The following is a 20128-nucleotide window of genomic DNA, read 5'->3' as shown; positions in this document are numbered from 1 at the left end:
TGCTTTTCTCCCTTACTAAAAGAAAGAGTCAACCTTTTTACCCTTCAATCATCATAGGGTGATGAGGCAGACCAAAAACAAGTCTTCCATGTCCCCTCAAATCCCAACGGTCCTTCACAGATCTCCCCTTGATGTCCCCATTGGGTTTATAACTAGCAACCATGTTCTACTAAGCCTTTGGTCGTCGCGTTGAATACCCTTGATATCCTACACTAGCATGGCTCCAGTTGAAAATTTAAAGGAGGGGTTCTGACAGGTCCATAGATGTTGCTATATATATGGATATCGATGCATATGGGTGGTATGTATAGCTCAGCGATTAAGAGGTACTACCGAGGGATGGTAAAGCCGGCTGTATATGACAGGAGTGAATAGGCTGCATGATAGAGCGAAAGGCAACACTTCAAGAGGAAGAAGGACTCAGACAGGTATGTTCTCAATAAGGCCCATTAGAATTCTTCTCTTTTACCCTCTCTCTCCCTGTCTCTCTCTCCTTCTCTGATTCTATTTCTCGCTCTGCTGGGGGAATAAAAGGTGTTTGCCGTAGCTGACTACTCTTTGAAGATCATGCTCTTTGAATTGCATGGAAATAATACTCCATTAACGGAAAGCAAATTAGTCCCGCGTTTAATTATGAGCTCTGTTCCTGCAAATGCGGATGCATTTGATATTAACTTTTATAATCATTCCTACATAAATAATTAAAAAACGGCTCGTTGGAGACGGGAAGCCAATAAATTGCCATAAAAGGGCAGGGGAGGAATCAGAATGGATAATGTGATAAATAGAGAGTGTTGGAAAGGAGCCACACAGCATGAGTGGTGTTAATCTATCTTGATTACGCTGACGGCCATGCAGACTAACGCTTACACACGGACAGATGCACAGCCAAATACAGATGGAAATAAACACCATTTAGGAGTAATGAGGAGAGGGGAAAAGGGAGGAGTGGAAAAAGACAGTGTGCTTGGAACGGGGTGTGTTCTACCACGGGACTGAGGCTCATGAGACTAAAATATCCTGGATTCTGGGAAGAATGTTTGCCAAACACCTCTGACTGCACTGGAATCCACCAAGACTAAAAGGTTAGAAAGGAAGGACCTTTCTTCCATCACTTACACATTACAAATAAGAAACACTGAACAGGACTACGGGCTGCTTTTCATATCAGTCAGGTATCACTAAGGAGCACTATAGGAGATATTTTCCGCCTGCCGCAATAAACACTGTACAACTCCTCCTCCGGCTCGCTCCGTCTGGGTGATCATGAGTCAGGCTGGAGGATGTCAAATCTTACCTACTGTCTTTATTTAGTATTTGTATCTATTTTATTTAGCCTATTATCCAATTGTCATTTTATTTAGTTGTTGTTGTCTGAGCTGCTGTAACACCTGAATTTCCCCTCGAGGATCAATAAAGTAACTATCTCTATCAAGTGGGCACAGGTTGGCCCATACTATGGGTGAGCATACCAGGTAGGGTCCGTGTAGGTGGGCAGTCTGGCCACAGTAGGTCGACTCACCTGGCTGATGAGGTTGAGCAGGGGTTTGCCCTCTGACCCCACCAGGCAGGTCAGGAGCTGAGGTATCCATGCCAACCACTGGATGGGTGGCACGCCGATGCAGTACTTCTCCACAGCGTCAGCCAGAGTGTTCTTATCATCGAAGCTGAGCAGCCACAGGACCTGAGGGGTGAGGAGGGGAGGGGGGGGGAGTGTAAGCATCATAATCGGGCATCATTGTGTAGTCAAGGCAAGATAGCGAATTCATTAATCAAGAAACGATTTCCAAGTTTTGTTGCTTCGGCAACAGCGACCAAGGACCGTGAACCCACAAATATCCAAGATGTAGTAGGGTAGTAGTGACACAGTGGCACTTCTATATCCCCAACAGACAACCAGACACAACATGGAGACTAGAGGGCTTAATTGCATGTAATAGGCCCATCATCTGTAGACCACCTCTGGATCTCTGAGGCACAGGGATGGGGTGGTTGCTGGCCAGCTCCAGGGGCCTCTGATGGAGACATTAACCCTCCCACCCCCACAGCCCCAATCCTCTTCCTCCTAAATGAGACAGCCAGGCCACACAGCATGTGTATAATTACTGATAATCACTGGGCATCTCTCCCCATCCATCATGCCTAAACGCTGCCAGGGCCGGCCAATCGGCATCGTACAATACGTAGGGCAACAGCCTCTCTCTCTCGGCCCACGCAATGCTTAATGTCCTCCCCGGACACACAAGCGCAGAGGAAATTGAAGCTAATGGCGATGATTATGCCTTCGAGCGTGATGGCCAACGGGCACAGTTGGTAAGGGAGGCCTGTGGTACCGTCGTGTTAGCATTTTTACACCAAGCGAGGCAGGGTCAGAGGGTGTCATGATTAGCTCAACGGAGTCCTACCCACTGAGGGCTATTTATACAAAGACAAGTTCTGACGAGGTCCTGTGAAGGCAATCATCGCTCAGCAAGAGCTCGCGCGTAAAAGGTCACCTCCTCATGATTAGCGGAATAGATCAATTTCTAAATGTCATTTGAATGTTTCAGTCGGACCACAGAATCAATGCGATCACGACTTTACATTCAACAGAAGAAACCCTAAAGGAAGCTGTTTGAATGAACGACTGGTTGAACGCCTGCACCTGTCACTCACCATAAAAAAAAAATAAGATAAGAGAGATCCTTTGAGGATTAATAACATACTCTGTTACCTCAATATAGTTCCAAAAAGCTGACACCCGCTTAAGATTCCAGGCTAGCCTGTGTGGTCTAGCTACAGTAGTTACCGTGGCAACAAAAAATTACTGTTGCTCCAGTACTGTAGATGGAATCAGTGGAGCACCCCTGACCTGCAGAGAGAGGATCAGCACATGTAGTACTGATTGAGTGGCGCCGGGCGGTCCGGTTGTTGGTGAAAGGTCAGGTTGCTAGATTGGAGTGACAGAGGGAGCCATTAAATTCTCCACCCAAGGATCATAGGACCTCTTCAAGTCCACCACTTCCTGTGTATAATTTGAAGAGGAGGACGGGGAGAGAGGGAGAGAGAGAGGGGGGGGGGGGGGTAACCTCACTCTTTACTACGGCACCACTAGACGGGAGAGGGCACCACGAGGGTGACCTCATAATAATGGGAGCTAGAGGAATCATTGATGGGATACAATAGAGAACATTTGACATGGGTGCTCAACTCTCAAAAGCCTTCTCTTACTACGCCCTCCTCGTTGTGAGTGTTTTTCCTCAGGAATGGAGAACCCAACTAACAGGCCAGCAGTGTCAAAATGATGACTGATCTCTGATAACATCTAGCTTGACAGACCTTCCACGGGTTTGGTTGGCTACAGTATATGTCCGTTCTTCAACCCGAGACGCAGGTGTCGAGAGCACAGGGAGAGGGTGGTAGGGAGGATGTCTCACCTTAGCCAGGTACTTGCGGGACTTGCTCTCGTTCTGGTGGCGGCAGGCGTGAAGGTAGCAGGTGATGGCGGACACGCCCAGGTGGAGCTGGCGGTCCTTGACGAAGATGTTCTCCAGGTAATCCCCCCACATGGCCCACGCCTTCACCAGGACGTCGTGCATCTGCACCGCCGCCGAGAACGCCTTATTGGCCTCCTCTGACCTATAGGTGTGTGTGTGTGTGTGGGGGGGGGGGAGATAAAGCGAGCGAGTGAGAGAAAGCGAGCGAAGGAGAGAGAGAGCAGGAGCATGAAATAGAGAGATAAGATTAGATGTTGATCTTTTTTTTATATATAATATAATGCACTGTATAAATATAGATGCACATCAACTTTCATCTATGGCACATGCTCCAACAAGTGTTGTATGTGTCTAATGTAGCGTGACTTATAAGCCACTCCGACATCAGGCTGAAGTGCTGTACATTAAACCAAATGGTATCAAGCTGTGTTGATCAATGGATTTAATATGGAGTGACGCTCCAGCATAACAACAACTTCACATAATGTTATGGCTTTACTGTAGCAGAGCTCATCGCAGCTTAAAGAAATCCAAGGCAGGTACACTTGAGAATCCTTGGGACTCTTTATCCTGTTTACAGAATCTCAGAGATGGCCTCGTTGACAGACAGTCCTCCACTGAGGCAGGAAGGTTAAACGCACACACAGACAAATTCCCCAAATTTGCAGTTGTTTCCCTTTAAAGAGCTCCATTTATACTTTATCTACCAGGCGGTGAGAGACGGGTAGGATCTGGCAGGAGACCTGTGGTTGACTTCATCATTACTGCTGACAGTGAAATATATTGTGAATCATCAGCCATTTCAACGCGTTGAACGCATTTCCCCTCAGGGAATATCACTTGAATAATTGTACACTTCAGGCCTTGATTATGGAATACCCTTAATACAAATCTCTCACTCAGTCTAAATAAAGACAACCCTGTCAACAAGGGCTCTACAGTGCTTAGTAAATGGCCCACCATTTTGGGAGCTGTTCCAAAACAGTAGGCACGCCTACAGTAAAATGTCTCCCAAGGTGTCCCAACCAATCAATTATAAAAAAATAAATAAAAGAAACACATTTGGTGTGCAATTAACATATGGAACTTGATTGCTATGGGAGCCAGTGCCAAGCCCCTTCCAGTAATATGTTATGGCCTGGTGTTCACATTGGCCCTGTCAAAGAACATCAACACTTTCTCCTCAACAGCAGCAGAGGCGCCTGACGGAATGTCAAATCACACACACATTTAACTGTGGAGCCCTGCTCACTCCCCGACCTCAACTCATGCTGTTAATACTCCTGTCGAGTGGGCGTGGGTGGGGGGGGCTTAATGATTGCATTAGACCCTGCTGAGAATAGGCTTTCTGCTGATACCAGAGATTCCTGCAAATTGCCAGTGAGTTAATTATTTGGGTGGGTATATTTAATAAGCCGTTTCCCAATTTGCCTTTCACCCCAGCGGGACACCATCGTGCAAAAGAGGATGGGGCAGGCTGAAGGTTGAGGAGAGAGTGTGTGTGTGTGTGTGCGTGCCCGAGAAAGCGTGCGAGGGAGAAAGAAAGCGAGAGATGAGGGATGAAGTGCACCCCCTGCACAGAGAACAAATTGTGGACACGGCCGCCGTGTGTGGATGCATGTAAATGACTACGTCTACGGCTCACTGCGGGGGTCAGGTATAATCTCAGAGACTGTCACCCTTAAGAGGGCCTCTACTCCGCAATCATAGCCTCTGGCTGCCACGATCACACACTGAGAACACAACACCTCTCTGACACAATTCGAGTGCATGGAGCGATAGAGAGAGTGAACAATAGAGAGAATGAAGGAGAGGGGAAAAAGCGAGCGCGTACTTGTTGATCTGTGCCAGGAACATGCCCTTGAGTGCGTAGAACTCTGCCGTCATCTCCTTGGTGAAGTACTTCAGGTTGGTGGACTCAATCACCTCCAGGCCCTGGTGGACACATTCAACGGTTTTAGGGCGTACTAGAACTTTCCATTTCCGTTATCATATCAATTAAATATGCTTTTCTCTCCCGTCACAAATGAAGGCCAAATAAAGCCGTCATGTTCTAAGAAGAAAAAAACATAAAGTATAATTTAAGAAATTGTTCAGACAGAAAAAAAAGAGAGAAAGAAAGTCTGTGAGTGGATGTGTGGACGGTGCAGCTGTGAAAGACTTTGATTAAAGTAAGAGAGGGACCCAGAGAGAGAGAGAGAGAGAGAGAGAGAGAGAGAGAGAGGGGGAGCGAAAGTTGAATGGTGAAGCAGAAAATATATAATGTGAGCCAGGAGAGAGTAGAGGAGTTAGGAGAGAGTAAGTGAGTGTCCACTGGCAGTTTAATGACTTGCAGTGAGCTGTACGGCATTGATTGATCAGCCTGTCCTACAGGCTTAAGAAGAGGCTCCTATAACTCTTACTGCTGTTAGCACTCTAACCACAGCTCTAACTCTAAGTCTCTGTCTGCTGATGAACTAACTAGAAATACACATACTACACACACACACAAACGAGAGGTTCAGATGGAAGTTGCAAAAAAAATAAAAAAATAAAAGGAAAATAAAAGATTTGACAAATACAAATATATACAAAACATGGCTGACTGCCTCACCTGCATACACTCGTTCTTGCCCATGACCCCGGCCAGCTGCAAGTAGCATTTGACCTGCTGCCGGATCTTCTGGAAGCAGTCCACTATGGGCACAGTGGGGATGGTGTGGATACGACTCAGGATGTCCAACGCCACGTTCACCAGGCCCTAGAGAACAACAAACACGTTTGTGAACACTGAATGTTGTTTTCATACAGTATCCTGTACAATCAACACCTGATGAGTTTAACATTGGACAAACGCAATGTCCTTATTTTTGGTTTTAGCGTAACAGCGTACCTGCTTGCGTCCGATCTTGCCGTACTGGATGATGGCAGATGCGGAGGCGTGGACTCCCAACATGGCATTGTTAGTGTTGGGGTCGTGTTGTGTGTTGGTCTCATATGCCGTCACGATGGCTGGGAATTAAAACAGAAAATAATACCTCTATAGGTCAACAGCCAAACGAGTAGAGACAGAGAGGGCCGTCTTCATGTAGCATGAAGAGCAAGACACATACAGAGTACAGACAAACATTAGCAAAAAGAAATTGTATCTTTAATTTGCATGTAATTCATTGTGATGGGGGACGTGACTTGTAGCTTGGGTCATCACAGCGACAGCATTTGCAGAGGGTGGCAGTATGTGCTTGAGCTCAAGTTGCTTGAGACATCATATTTTCCAGTTACTGCCTCTCTGAATGGTTTCAATGTGACTGCAGGAGAGAGCCAGGCATTGCAGTACGTGTGGTTGTGTGATTGAGTGTGTGTGTGTGTGTGTGTGTGTGTGTGTGTGTGTGTGTGTGTGTGTGCGCGTTGGGGTGGGCTGAGTCCAGCAGTGAGTAAGTGCTTTAGAAAGCTGACATTTGGGAAGGTACAGACAGCTGGAGGGGCTCCGCTCACAGTGGCATCTTAGAGAAGCCCCCATTCTGAGATAACTGGGTACCTACAGAGAGTGTGGGGGTGTATGTGGATCTGCTCCAATGACAGATTTCCTCTATTTGTGTGTGTGTGTGTGTGTGTGTGTGTGTGTGTGTGTGTGTGTGTGTCTTACCCTGGTAGTGGTGTTGTGTGTGTGTGTGTGTCTTACCCTGGTAGTGGTGTTGCTGTGTGTGTGTGTGTGTGTGTGTGTGTGCGTCTTACCCTGGTAGTGGTGTGTGTGTGTGTGTGTGTGTGTCTTACCCTGGTAGTGGTGTTGTGTGTGTGTGTGTGTGTGTGTGTTACCCTGGTAGTGGTGTTGTGTGTGTGTGTGTGTGTGTGTTACCCTGGTAGTGGTGTTGTGTGTGTGTGTGTGTGTCTCACCCTGGTAGTGGTGTGTGTGTGTGTGTGTGTGTGTGTGTGTGTGTGTGTCTTACCCTGGTAGTGGTGTGTGTGTGTGTGTGTGTGTGTGTGTCTTACCCTGGTAGTGGTGTGTGTGTGTGTGTGTGTGTTTGTGTGTGTTGTGTGTGTGTGTGTGCGTGTGTGTGTGTGTGTGTGTTACCCTGGTAGTGGTGTTGTGTGTGTGTGTGTGTGTGTGTGTGTGTGTGTTACCCTGGTAGTGGTGTTGTGTGTGTGTGTGTGTTACCCTGGTAGTGGTGTGTGTGTGTGTGTTACCCTGGTAGTGGTGTGTGTGTGTGTGTCTCACGCTGGTAGTGGTGTGTGTGTGTGTGTGTGTGTGTGTGTGTGTGTGTGTGTGTGTGTGTGTGTCTCACCCTGGTAGTGGTGTGTGTGTGTGTGTGTGTGTGTGTGTGTGTCTCACCCTGGTAGTGGTGTGTGTGTGTGTGTGTGTGTGTGTGTGTGTGTTGTGTGTGTGTGTGTGTGTGTGTGTGTTACCCTGGTAGTGGTGTGTGTGTGTGTGTGTGTGCGTGTGTGTGTGTGTTACCCTGGTAGTGGTGTTGTGTGTGTGTGTGTGTGTGTGTTACCCTGGTAGTGGTGTGTGTGTGTGTGTGTGTGTGTGTCGTACCCTGGTAGTGGTGTTGTGTGTGTGTGTGTCTCACCCTGGTAGTGGTGTTGTGTGTGTGTGTGTGTGTCTCACCCTGGTAGTGGTGTTGTGTGTGTGTGTGTGTGTCTCACCCTGGTAGTGGTGTGTGTGTGTGTGTGTGTGTGTGTGTGTGTGTGTGTGTGTGTGTGTGTGTCTCACCCTGGTAGTGGTGTGTGTGTGTGTGTGTGTGTGTGTGTGTGTGTGTGTGTGTGTGTGTGTGTGTGTTACCCTGGTAGTGGTGTTGCCTCCACATGAAGATGCTGCTCCAGTGAGAGAGGTCGTCAGAGACGATGGGCAGGCGGTTCCTCCAGGTCTTCACCACAGTCTTCATGTCGTGGAGGCTGTTGTTGCGGCCAAGGGTGGCAGACTGAAGGCCTGCGTTGATCTGGGCCGCCTCCTGGAGCTCGATGATCTGCTGGGCCGCCTGGAGAGAGGGGCGGGGAGTTGGGGAAGAGGGGTTGGGGTGGTGGGGGGGAAGAGAGTTTGGGATGGGCAGAGGGAAAGAGGGAGAGAGGGGATGGGGACGAGAGGGTTTTGGATGAGCATGGGGAAGAGGGTCGGGGGAGGGACGAGGACAGGATGAAGAAGAAAAAGAGAAAGAAAGAAAGTGAGCGGGTGGGAAGAGGGATAAGAGGACACAGAAACAGAGAATGGTGGGATAAAGACAAATAAAACATGGATCAGATTTAGCGGGGTGTCTGGCCTTCCTACGGTCACAGCGAAGGCCCAGTCTGCCCAGACCAATCCCAAAGCCATTACCCCCACAGTATTACGGGCTTATGATTCTTATTGGAAAACCTCTGCAAAATGAGGTCTGAAGAGCCAGCGCAAAATAGATGGATCAAAGTGTCCTATAAACAATTAACCATTAGGGACCGTTGTATTATGGCTGGAACGGTGGCAGGGCCAAAAAAATGATATTCCTTTAATGGCTAATCAGTTCTTTCAGACATAACAGAAAGGACTAGAGATTGAAAATCTTGAAAATAAAAAAAATAAAATAATAAGTCTCCTATTCTGCCATAAGAAAGACTATTGATCTGCTCAAGCCAACTGTATGAGTGCATGATCCATCATATCATTATATCAACCTATCAATCAATATGAAATACTAGATCCATCAATCAATGATCATTTGTTGATCTTCCGTCATTGGAGAGTCCTGGGTTTTGTTGACGGCTTGATTCATATAACGGCTGAGTATTAGTAGGAGGCTTACAGGACCGATCACGATACAAAGAAGAAAAGAAAAGGTTGTTTTCCCCAAGCTATTGCAATGAATTGGAACACACATGCACACAAGCGCATGCACACAGGGCAGGGGACCACACTGATAACAACAAATGAACTAAACTCAAACTCCTGCTTTTAAAAAATATAAATGTCTTAAAGCAGTCGATGGACTTGCCAAATCAAATCTCCAGAAACAAAATAAATTGGGCAATAAAATATTTTTCGTAATTATCTGTTAATATCAGCTGATGCCACATTACTAACCTTCATTCCGACTGCCCATTCATCATGTACATTTAATTTTCCAGCAGGTATTTAATCAAACGCTATCTTATGGAGGGAAAGTAATTACCGCCATTCTAAACTTACTGGTGCTGCTCACCCTCTCTCCTCTCCCTCCCTCCGCTTCTGTCTAGTCTAATCACTCCTGGTGGACTTTCTAGGAAAGCTTCTTGCCTTTTCCTGCCGATGTATTTCGGAAGCATAACAATCTTATCCGAGTCCCTCCACAGTAAATTGGCTGGGTCACTGATGGAGTATCTCTTAACTTGGCAATATAGTCCTCACAATAAATATATTCCATTTCGCAATGCATACAAGTGTTTCTAAGGAGTAATGACCACTTTGCCATATCTCGGCTGTAGTAGTGTGTGTGTGTGTGTGTGTGTGTGTCTTACCTGTAGCAGTGGTGTATGTACATGGGAGACGATATGAGGCAGTCTCCTCCACTCCCGTATGGCCAGGCTTGAGGCCATCTCTACCAGGCGCTCTATGAAGGTCAGCTGCTGCTCCTCAGGGTGGCAGATGGCCAGGTAGCCGCGATGCATGTTCACCTTCCACGCCATCTCCTTAGGACAGCTCAGCTCCACCTAACACACAGACACATACAGACGTGGGTTCGATTCCCACTTGGACCATATATACTTACATGCACTCACTGCAATATAAGTCGCTTTGGATAAAAACGTCAGCTAAATGGCATATATGTGACAGGGTCTGGGGTTAAAAAGTCCTCAAGTCCTCATGGTAATTTTTCTTTTTTCAGATTATGAAAGTGCAGATTGTAAGCTTTCAAATGATGTGTCATACATTGAAATCGTTTTTTTTTTTAAGAAGATGTATTTGAATGGTCCACCTCAAACCAACTAGCGGAGAAGTGTGCTCTGAATCGAGTGGACTCTTCACCACTTCAGCTTTCGTAATATGCCAAAAAACGTAACACACAAAAACGAGCTTTTTGTTCATTTGCGCAACTTGAGAATTGCCGACATGCGGCCGTTTTTACCAAACTGTGTCACATTACATATTACAATTACATGTAGTTTATATTCTATGAGTGACTCGTTAGGGGGAAATGCTTCTGACAGTCAGTGGCATAAAACAGCACAGAAATAGAAGGCAGCGACGCTGTGCTCTATATTCCTCCTCCAAAATAATTTCAAAAGGCCTTTGTGGTTGAAGAATAATCAACCTGTCTGACCTGACACTTAGAAAGCCAAGAGCCCTGGTATTGATTAGAATGCTGAGTGCATTAACCACTACACCAACAATAGCCCCTAGCCAAGCCTTTGCGACACGGTGTGTGTGTGTGTGTGTGTGTGTGTGTGTGTGCAGGCGCGGGAGGCGGGAGAAAATTACAGCAATCGGTCAACGTGCACTTATCACAGGCGACATGTGATGAATATCCCAGAGACGAGGCTGCCCTTATCAAGCTCTGGTTTAATTGAAAGCTGGGACATTTAGACTTCCTCTGAGCCACCAGAGTCCCACCAGAGCCCCACCAAACAGCCTGATCGCTCTTCTGCCACCCAACAAAATCACTCCCCAGCAGGGCAATTATTCACGCACAGACCCGTAAATATTAGATGCAAAACCAAGTCAGAAGGAAGGTGGGAGGGAGGGAGGGAGGGGGGTGAGGGAGGGGAGAGGAAGGAGGTGGCGCTGTTGCCGGACAATTTAATTAGATGTCACCTTCGGACGGAGAACCCAATGGATTCGTTCCAAGTCTCCTTGAGGAAGGAGCTGGAGAATTTGTTATGTGTCAGGTACTATCACGTTTCCTCTTGACTTTGTTTTCGAAAACATGAGGCTAATAGATTAACCTCCCAAACAGCCAGACTACATTTTCACAGTTTTACGAGGTGTTCAGCAGCAGGAAAACTGGACCGTGTCCTAATGTAATGATGTTAATGTTCTAGGGAGAAATTGAGGCATAGCCTTATACTGTATAGTATACAGTATAATACAGTGCATACAGTATATATGGGGGGGGGGGGGGGGGGGGAGACAACGACTAGTGATGAAAAGCCCTGGAAGGTGTGTGTATTTGTTCATGCGTGCATCCTCACCTGTACCAGTGCCTCTTTCATGGCGGCCCAGTTGGAGACCCTCCAGGCACACTCCAGAACCAGGTAGGGATTGGTGTGGCCTTTAGACTGTCCGTACTCCGTCAGCGGTTCCCACTGATTCAGCTCTTTGGAACAGCTGCACGGGGGGGGGGGGGGGGGGGTAACAAGCTTCAGACGACGGTGCACACAGAGAGACGTAGCAGACGGGACAAATGGCCACAGCACGAGGTGCAGCATGATAAGTTCACCACAAAACATCACCCATATCATTTCAGTGCAATCTTTCTGGTGGCGACAAGCAGGATATAACAAGACAGGGGTATGTTGATGGAATAGAAATGTATACCTCATGTTGCCAGAGCTAGAGGCCATTATTACCGTATCCAGTGGTCCTCCCACAGCTGGTACTCTGGGAAGATGGCGGGGGAGGCGTTGCTCCGCTCATGCTCCTTCCTGGCCTTCTCCATTGCCTTCTCGTAGCTCTCCTGGGCCTGGGGGAGACGAACAAAGAAACACATCCATGATTTATAATAATAATAATAATAATAATAATAATAATAATAGATTGTATTTACAAGCGCCTTTCTCAAACTCAAGGAAACTGTACAGAAAGAAAATAAGAAAAAAATAACTTCCAATAACTTATCCAATTCTAGCGTCTAAGAGGTGATGAGGAATGATGATGGGTACGTAAGATTATATTAATGTTGAGGGGCGATAAAGACTATTGGATTAGTGCGTTGTAAAAATGTCTCTGTCGAGTGGAGACTTTTGTTCAAGTCCATCATTATTGTCACTAGTGAAATCAATAGTCTCGTTGTCTCACCTGCTCAAAGAAGCCATGCTGCTCGTAGGCGATGCCTGTGCTGGTCTCAGGGAACTTACAGCGCTTCTGCCACAGGCCCGCCCACATGTCCTCCTCCTGCAGCAGGGAGTAGAGCTCCGCCAGGGAGTCCAGAATCTCCTACACACACACACACACACACACACACACACACACACACACACACGCACGCACGCACACACGCACAGACACATAGACAGAGACATACACATACACATACACATACAAGGACACCGAGACAGAGACAGTGAATAAGAGGAACTTTATCCATGTAAAATGCAATAACAATATGAGAATGGGCGCTATATGGGCGCTATATATATATAATGGGCGCTATTCAGTGAGTGATAAAAACTCCCAACCATGTTAAGTCTTTGTCCCGGCTAAAATCAGAAAAGATCACCCTTGTGGGGACCAAAGGTAGTGCACACTATGACAGTTATAGGGAGTCATTTTAATGGAGATGACTGTCTAATGAGGAAGCAGTTGAGGGGGCTCCCTGTCCCAGCGTACCTGCTGCGGCGGCGTGATGCTCTCCTGCTCGTAGAACTCTGTGCTCTGCTTGGGCTTGCTGTGCAGGCTGAGGCCCTTCTCAAAGGCCTGCTGCTCCAGCATCAAGGTGGAGCGCAGCCACAAGTTGTGGGTCTTGCCCAGGTACTTGAGCACACAGGGCCGGATGGGGATGGGGGGCACGCACTGGGACATCGCCTCCACAAAGCAGTTGAGGGCACTGGGCTGGCAGTCCCTTTGGGCCTGGTGGCTCCCACTACACAGGAACGGGCTCATCTCCCCCGACAGGGCCTGGAGAGAGAGGGGGGGGGGGGGGGAAGGGGAAGATGGGGGAAGGAAGGAGGATAGGCAGTAGAAGTCTGTTAGGACAGAAGCCCAATCTGAAGACATCATTTATTTTCTTTGCTTTAGTGAGGAAATGGTCATCGTGACCATATGGCGATGGAATAATTCACTGGATGATGGTCACTTTAATTGCACCAGCTTTGGAGATGTCAACGTGTCAGTCAAGCTTGAACTAATTGGATAGCGCTATTCGTTATCATGGCATAATAATCAAAGAGACGGCGTGCTAGCAAAAATATTCACCCTATTTATACTTAAAATTGATTTCTTTCAGCGCTGGCCTAATCGACATAAGCCGAGATATACATCAGCATAAATATACAACCCATTTATGACTTCATCCCTGTCTCTGAGTAAAAACATCATCATTAAGATGTCTTTTTCTATTTCCAATGCATTTCTGAGACTTAATAGCTCAATCACTTCAAATCAAGGCCCTTAAATAGGCCTATAAATACTTGAGGCATCTGGTTCATTAAACTCATTAAGTTTTTTCCCCATATTTTGCATAAATGAATCCGTCCTCATTAAGGGAGAATCGCATGTTTTAAGGCCGGAATGGGAGTGCCAAGGTCAGGCTGTCTGCTCTGCCCAGGGACTGACAGCACCCAGGGAGAGGGGGGTGAGTCACAGAGAGACCATGTGACTGTATGTCAGGAACACATACAGAGAAGAGTTGGAGAGACAAAGAAAGGACGAGAGAGAATGGTGTGTGAGTGTGTGTGTGTGCATGCGCGCGTGTGTGTGCATGCGCGCGTGTGTGCATGCGCGCGTGTGTGTGTGTGTGAGAGAGAGAACCGGGCATGTCAGGTCAGACCGGAGCCTGTGACCCGTGTCTTCAGAGCGTGATGGTCGGTCTGGAGTCCTGCCTGGGTGAAGTGATGGTGACACGGACATGATGAGTCACACCACGCCCTTTCACCTCTCCAGTTCTCGTGACTCGCACAAGGCAAATGCCGCCTTGAACCACAGATCTAGGATCAGATTACTCTTCTCCCAGATGCTAACCTCAGGCGTCAGAGGGGTGGTTAACGATCTGACCGTTGTGTCAACGGTGAAGGTCAACCTCTTCCCACTTCAATGGAGCGTGACGGGGGGGGGGGCGGGATGGGGCGGTAGAGTACTCACATGCTGTTGGCGGTCTGACAGGATCTTCCAGAGGCGGGGGAAGATCTGCACCCAGGTCTTCTCTGCCAGCGGGGTGGAGATGTGGCACAGCTGCACCAGGGCGTTCAGGAGCGCCCCCGTCTGACACAAACACGCAACAACAACAATCTCCACAGGTCAATCAGGTCATTTTGAATTCCTCCCCGTCAATCCTTCACCTCAATTAGTAAACGACTGACCTGGCACAGTATTGAGTTGAATCGACATATTGAATCTACATCGAGATCTCTAATAGTCCTCTTCATACAAAATGTAGAGCACAATACTTGATTCTGAAATATGAATGTTAATCTAAGACATTATTTCTATTCAGTGGTCGGATGGAGGTGAAATTCCATGTAAATTCATAGCATGGCGTTTTTCTCTTCCCCCCTGGGGCTCTGAGGCAAGTCGGGTCTCTGACCTCTTCTCTTCATCATGTATCTAGCGATGGTGTGACTCTGGCATATTAAACAGCCCCTCAGGCAGGATACAACAGCCCCGCAGGCAGGATCCTACAGGAATCAATGCCTGTCTGACCCCAGAGCAACCAGGAAGTGATTCCGGAAACGCTCGGATCAAAGAGGCTGGGATATCGGAACTGTGGTAGATCTGGGGGGGGGGTGTCTCATGTATATTGTATATATAATGAGTGTATCACATGAGGCTTCTTTCCTTAGGTCTTATTTCTCTCTTCTGCACTGATGTGAGAGTACAAGAAAGGTGTAAGCAAGTCAAGGTTTAGGCTTAGGAATGAGGAATGTTATCCAACACACGTGTTATGGGATACCATTCCTCATTCCATTCCGTGCATTACAATGACCCTTTCCACCTCCAACAGCCTTGACTGGAGCAAATACATGGAGGGTACCTGTCAAGTACAGTCATGTTTATTTTGTTGACTAAACTCATGTCTTCGGATCAGTGCAGGTAGAGCAGGAAGACACTGAGACACAACCCTGGTCCCAGTGAGGATGAGGCGGGAGTCTGGTCGGAGAGGAGGAGGGTTCAACCAGCGTGTCTCACCTTGACCTCTCGTAGGGAGTCGAGGAACTTGTCGTGGCGGTTGGTGAGCATGTGCAGCTGGTTGCCTGCGTCTCTCTCCGCCTGCTCCTTGGTCTTAGGGATGGCTGTCTGGTCCCCGGGGGCCAGCTCAATGTCTATCTCCACATCCTGAAGGAAAGGGGGATGGAGGACAGGAGGAGAGCACAAGCAAGAGATTGGAGGGGCATGGTAAAATATGATTTTTTTGCAATTTGAAATCTGTAAGGAAGGAGATGGCTGGAGTAAATACTACATGCTTTGTAAACAGAAGGAATTTGAAGCTGAAACTTATGTTATATCTCCTGGGAAAACAACCTGTGGCAGAACAGGTCTGTGTGTGTGTGTGTCTGTCTGTCTGTCTGTCTCACCTCCTCCTTGGTCTCGCTGGTTTCCCGCTCACGTGGCTCCTGCTTGATGTGTGTTGCCATGGCGAAGGCTGCTCGGTCATGGCTGTCTGCCAGGTTGATGACGTTGGTGATGGACGGCAGCATGGAGCCCTGACAGCTGGTGCCAATGATGCTGTTCCTCTCACACACCGCCAGCAGCAGCTAACACACGCACAGCAAACACAGTCTGTATAGTGTAGTTTATGAACTGCAATCCTGCTAACAATACTATTTAACAACCGTTCTTCTCATATCCTCTTTTCTCTATTCATAAAACGCCCAAGCCCCAGCCCCCTCTCTCTCGTGTCACCTCACCTCAATGCACTGTTTGATCCAGAAGTGGCTGCCCATGGCCTCCCAGTTCTGAGAGCAGCAGATGTAGAGGAGCCTCTCGTAAACGCGCCGCTTCATGGACAAGTCAAACACCTCAAAGAACTTGGCCCTGATCAACGGCTGGGCGCAGCGCAGCCCCGACAGGAAGGCCGGCTCAAGCTTCGACGTGATGTCACTTCCTGACAGACTCTCGTCCCTTGTTGAATGAAGACAACAGACAGGCAAAGGTCAAAGGTCAGGGAACCACTGTTTAACCAATCGTTATCTACACTTAGTCTGAAATTTCTAGGTGGCTCACGTCTTTCTATAGCGTCACAGCCTCTGCATGCTATTTCATCTACTTATTTTAGGCAGCCTATCCACATATCTATGTCCACGTTATTTGACCTCAAACACTTTTTCTCCTTACAAGGCAATTGTGAACCTGATTGAATTTACAATAATGGCCAGGCAAAACCAAATGTGGCAGAACAACGGAGACAGAACAGTTGAGCGCGAAACAAGAAGAAGAAAGGCAGCTCCACACACCTACGATAGTGCTTAAAAACGCATCAGCGTACGCAATAAACCATCTACAGTAGTAAAGTGGTTAAAGCCCACATTAAACGCCTTTCTAACCAATGTCATCATTTCTAGGTTATTCCAGAGCTCTGGTGAATGAGACTCGAGGGTCCTATTCACACAGAGGAGGAGCATCAGAAGTGTAATAAAGCTACTTATTCACACACTTCCTCCCCTGGAGCAGCTGTCAGGCCATTGGATTATCTTTATTTGATGTAGATCTGTCAATCATGGTTTTACAGCTTGTTTAAAGTGAGCTGATTGATATAAAGAACCGGTGTCTGAGAACGGCGAGGTTGAGAAAAGGGGGCAGCGGCACTACTTGTGCAAATCTGTCTGGTTTGTGTGTGTGGTCATACGGCCAGGCAGGATGGATAGCAGAGGGTGGATGAGCCAGTCCCCTCTCGCTGGGAGGCCCCTCCCCCCCCCCACCACCAGGTGTCCTGTCAAGAGCTGACTCAGGCCTCTCACTGTCGTAGCCTCCCAAACCCAGTCACCATCCCTCTCGTTCATTCGTTCTTTCTGTCTAGCTACCCCACCCCCCACTGTACACCTCCCTGTACATTTCTCTCTCTCTCTGGTGTGGCCACCTGCTTTATACCTTTCCCCATCTTCCTCCCCCACTCTCCTTTTCCCCACCATTACCTCTCTCCCTCCCTCTACCCTTCTCTCACTACCCATCGCCCTCTCTCCCTACCTCATGAGATGGATGGAGTGCTGCTGTGGCCGTGGCCTGCCTACTCGGCCTGGTGATTAATGAAAGTAATTACCTGTAGACGTAATTAACGAGGTCCAAGAACTGGGCATTTAACTCAAGGTCATCAGGGAAGCGCTTCTCAATGTAGGTCATCATCTTCACCAGCAGGATGGACTTCTCCCTCAGATTGGGCATCTGCACGATCATGGAGGGAGTGAGGAAAAGATTGAGAGGTAGAGGAGAAGAGGGCGGGGAGAGAGCAGATTGATTAAGTTAATTTATCTTGAACGCATCTCAGGGAGTGTGCCGTGCTGCACCTTTGCTCCTGCTCTCTCCCCTGCTCCTCCCCCTCTCTGCTGGACTCCTCATTTTCGAGGAAATGCATCAGAGCAAAGAAATCTGGGTGCATTTGGGCTCACAAAAGCTGAGGATTTCTTTGCTGGCTGGTAATCATAACAGAGATAATTGGAATGGGTCATGAGTCTCTGTCATGGGTTTCACATCACACCTAAGCTTATTTCCAACACAAATATGGAGACACAGATTGAGAGGATAGGCCTACATGTAGAATGTCTACATGTGTGAAGACAGATAATTGGGAGCTCTGGTATCTCACCTGGTTGGCAGCCATGGGTGAGTTGTTCTTCACCCACTCTTCCACGATCTTCACCACGGCGCGGAGGATCTTGGCATCGGGCGACTTCTCAATGAGCGAGGTGAGGATGACCTGGATGAAGTTCTTCCTCATCTCCATGCTCATGACGGACAGACGGGTCTTCACCAGGTCCAGACTAAGCATCACCAGCTCGCTGGTCACTGAGGGAGAGGACGTAGGTTAAAGTACGGCAGGGGCGATATGGCTTAAAAAAATGTATCTCCGATTTTTTCACAACACACTAGGGTTGGACGGTTTTACGGTTAAACCGAAAACCGCGGTTTCTAAAAATATCAACGTTTTTTACCAAAACCGCTATAAAACCGGACTTCCACACATGATCACAACGTCATAAATTGCAATATATAATAAACGCCATAAACGTGTGTGGTTGAAGATGCTATGAAAGTGATTTATGTAAACAATGTAATTTGTCAATAAATGAACTGTCTAAAAAGACATGTCACGTGACAGCTTCTCCTCAGAACGGAGAATTAGGGAACAGTGTTGCCTGATTGGGTGTATTCCCGCCCAATTGGGCTACTTATGATCACACTGGGCGATTTTTAGACTGTGGTTGGGCTGGAAACCAATCCCATCTGGCAACACTGTTAGGGAAGCAAGATGCTCCCTTAAAAAAAAAAAAACATGTATTACGAGCCGTTCTGAAGACAGAAAAGACGAAGAAGCTTGTTTTTCTGGCAAAAAACCTAGAATAATAGCCTTACGGACTAAATAGACCAGTCTTGATGAAACTTTCATGGCGCATTGGATGAAGGATCATATGGAAGGCGATTAACTAAGTGACCATTGGAGATAAATCACGGAACCTGTCAACATATTACTACTTCGGGACCCCCAGCCAAAGCCAATCACAGAAGCCAAGTTGTGTATTAATGGATGGTATACGGCTTGCATATTCACTGCTGTTTGGCTGATTGATTACCACGTTGGTTTTGGAGTGCTGGCATTATCCTGGTTGAGCAGACTCTGTGTCAAATAAGGAATCTCTCCTTTGTCTCTTTGAAGTTGCTGCTGCGCTGCTAATGTGAATATGATGTTTGCTGGTTGAATTTTCTATAATTGGCGGCTCAACAATATGATTTTGAATCCCGGTTAACCGGAAAACCGCAGTTATTTTCGTTAACGGTTTCTCGGTTTAAAAAATTGGAAACCGTCCATCCCTACACCACACCCGATTTTAAACATTACATTTTTTTACGCTGTCTTGTGCAACTCGCAGTGCCACACGCTTCTCCCACTCGGCTGTGCGCCTCCGTTTGAGATGCTGTAATGAATTAGCCGTGCTGCTGCTTTTAGTTGCCACAGACTTTAGACAAGCTTGAGTGGACAGTGGTTTGGCTTGAGGTTGGACGCTGCAAAACCGAACCACTTTCAGTTAAAGTGACCGAACCACCCAAGTTAAAGTGAAAGTCGCTTTTCACTTTTAAACATCGTCCTAAACCATAAATTCGAATTAATTGACAAATCTATTCATCGCCCAGATCTAGGTTAAAGGTTAGAGGGTAGAAGTTGTGGGTCTGGCCGTTAGGATTGTCCGAAACCGACAAAGCCATGAATTCATTATGAAGCTTCTAACAGTCTTATAAACTCTAAGATCTACTATCTAAATCTAAGATCTAAATCTACTGCTTGCTAGCTAAATCGCAGCTAAGAGCCGGGCTAAAAATCAATACCTTGAGGCTGTTGAAACGATTCGCTATGCTGGGGTACAGTAGAACAGTAGAAAACTCATTGAGGATGAGATGGTCAGGATCTTGCTGGCCAGAGGACCTCTAGAGCTTCTGGTCTTTCTTTATCTACACTCAGTGGAGGCTAAATGTGTGTGTTTCTCAATAGTGAACATTTAAAGTCCTGATAGCATCTGATGATCCTTGCTAAAATGGTGAGGAGGAGGTGGGGGACACACTACAACATAGTACACTCCACACCTTCACACAACATTCACCAACACCTAGGCCTCAGCCGTGGTTGGGGGAATAATGCAAGGGGACAAGC

General features: G+C 47.3%; 1 protein-coding gene across 4 annotated transcripts in view; it reads right to left on the bottom strand.

Annotated features, from left to right (window-relative positions):
• The window catches only part of trrap (transformation/transcription domain-associated protein), a gene marked incomplete at both ends in the record, with an annotated part of 72742 nt that overhangs the window by 15086 nt on the left and 37528 nt on the right, over positions 1-20128 (bottom strand). For all 4 annotated transcript variants that reach the window (XM_080542210.1, XM_080542212.1, XM_080542213.1 and 1 more), the window contains 17 exons: positions 1523-1684; positions 3417-3618; positions 5311-5411; positions 6070-6216; positions 6349-6467; positions 8236-8431; positions 9918-10109; positions 11589-11724; positions 11967-12079; positions 12415-12552; positions 12946-13233; positions 14416-14535; positions 15460-15606; positions 15846-16025; positions 16179-16392; positions 17528-17649; positions 18071-18270. In XM_080542210.1, the coding sequence (XP_080398336.1) occupies positions 1523-1684; positions 3417-3618; positions 5311-5411; positions 6070-6216; positions 6349-6467; positions 8236-8431; positions 9918-10109; positions 11589-11724; positions 11967-12079; positions 12415-12552; positions 12946-13233; positions 14416-14535; positions 15460-15606; positions 15846-16025; positions 16179-16392; positions 17528-17649; positions 18071-18270 (2777 nt within the window). The remainder of the gene's footprint in view (positions 1-1522; positions 1685-3416; positions 3619-5310; positions 5412-6069; positions 6217-6348; positions 6468-8235; positions 8432-9917; positions 10110-11588; positions 11725-11966; positions 12080-12414; positions 12553-12945; positions 13234-14415; positions 14536-15459; positions 15607-15845; positions 16026-16178; positions 16393-17527; positions 17650-18070; positions 18271-20128) is intronic.

This window comes from Nansenia antarctica (genome assembly GCF_963989245.1).
Source record: "Nansenia antarctica genome assembly, chromosome: 11".
Classification (NCBI taxonomy): Eukaryota; Metazoa; Chordata; class Actinopteri; order Argentiniformes; family Microstomatidae; genus Nansenia; species Nansenia antarctica.
Note: the sequence above shows the minus strand (reverse complement) of the source record. Positions and strands in the feature narration are given on the sequence as shown.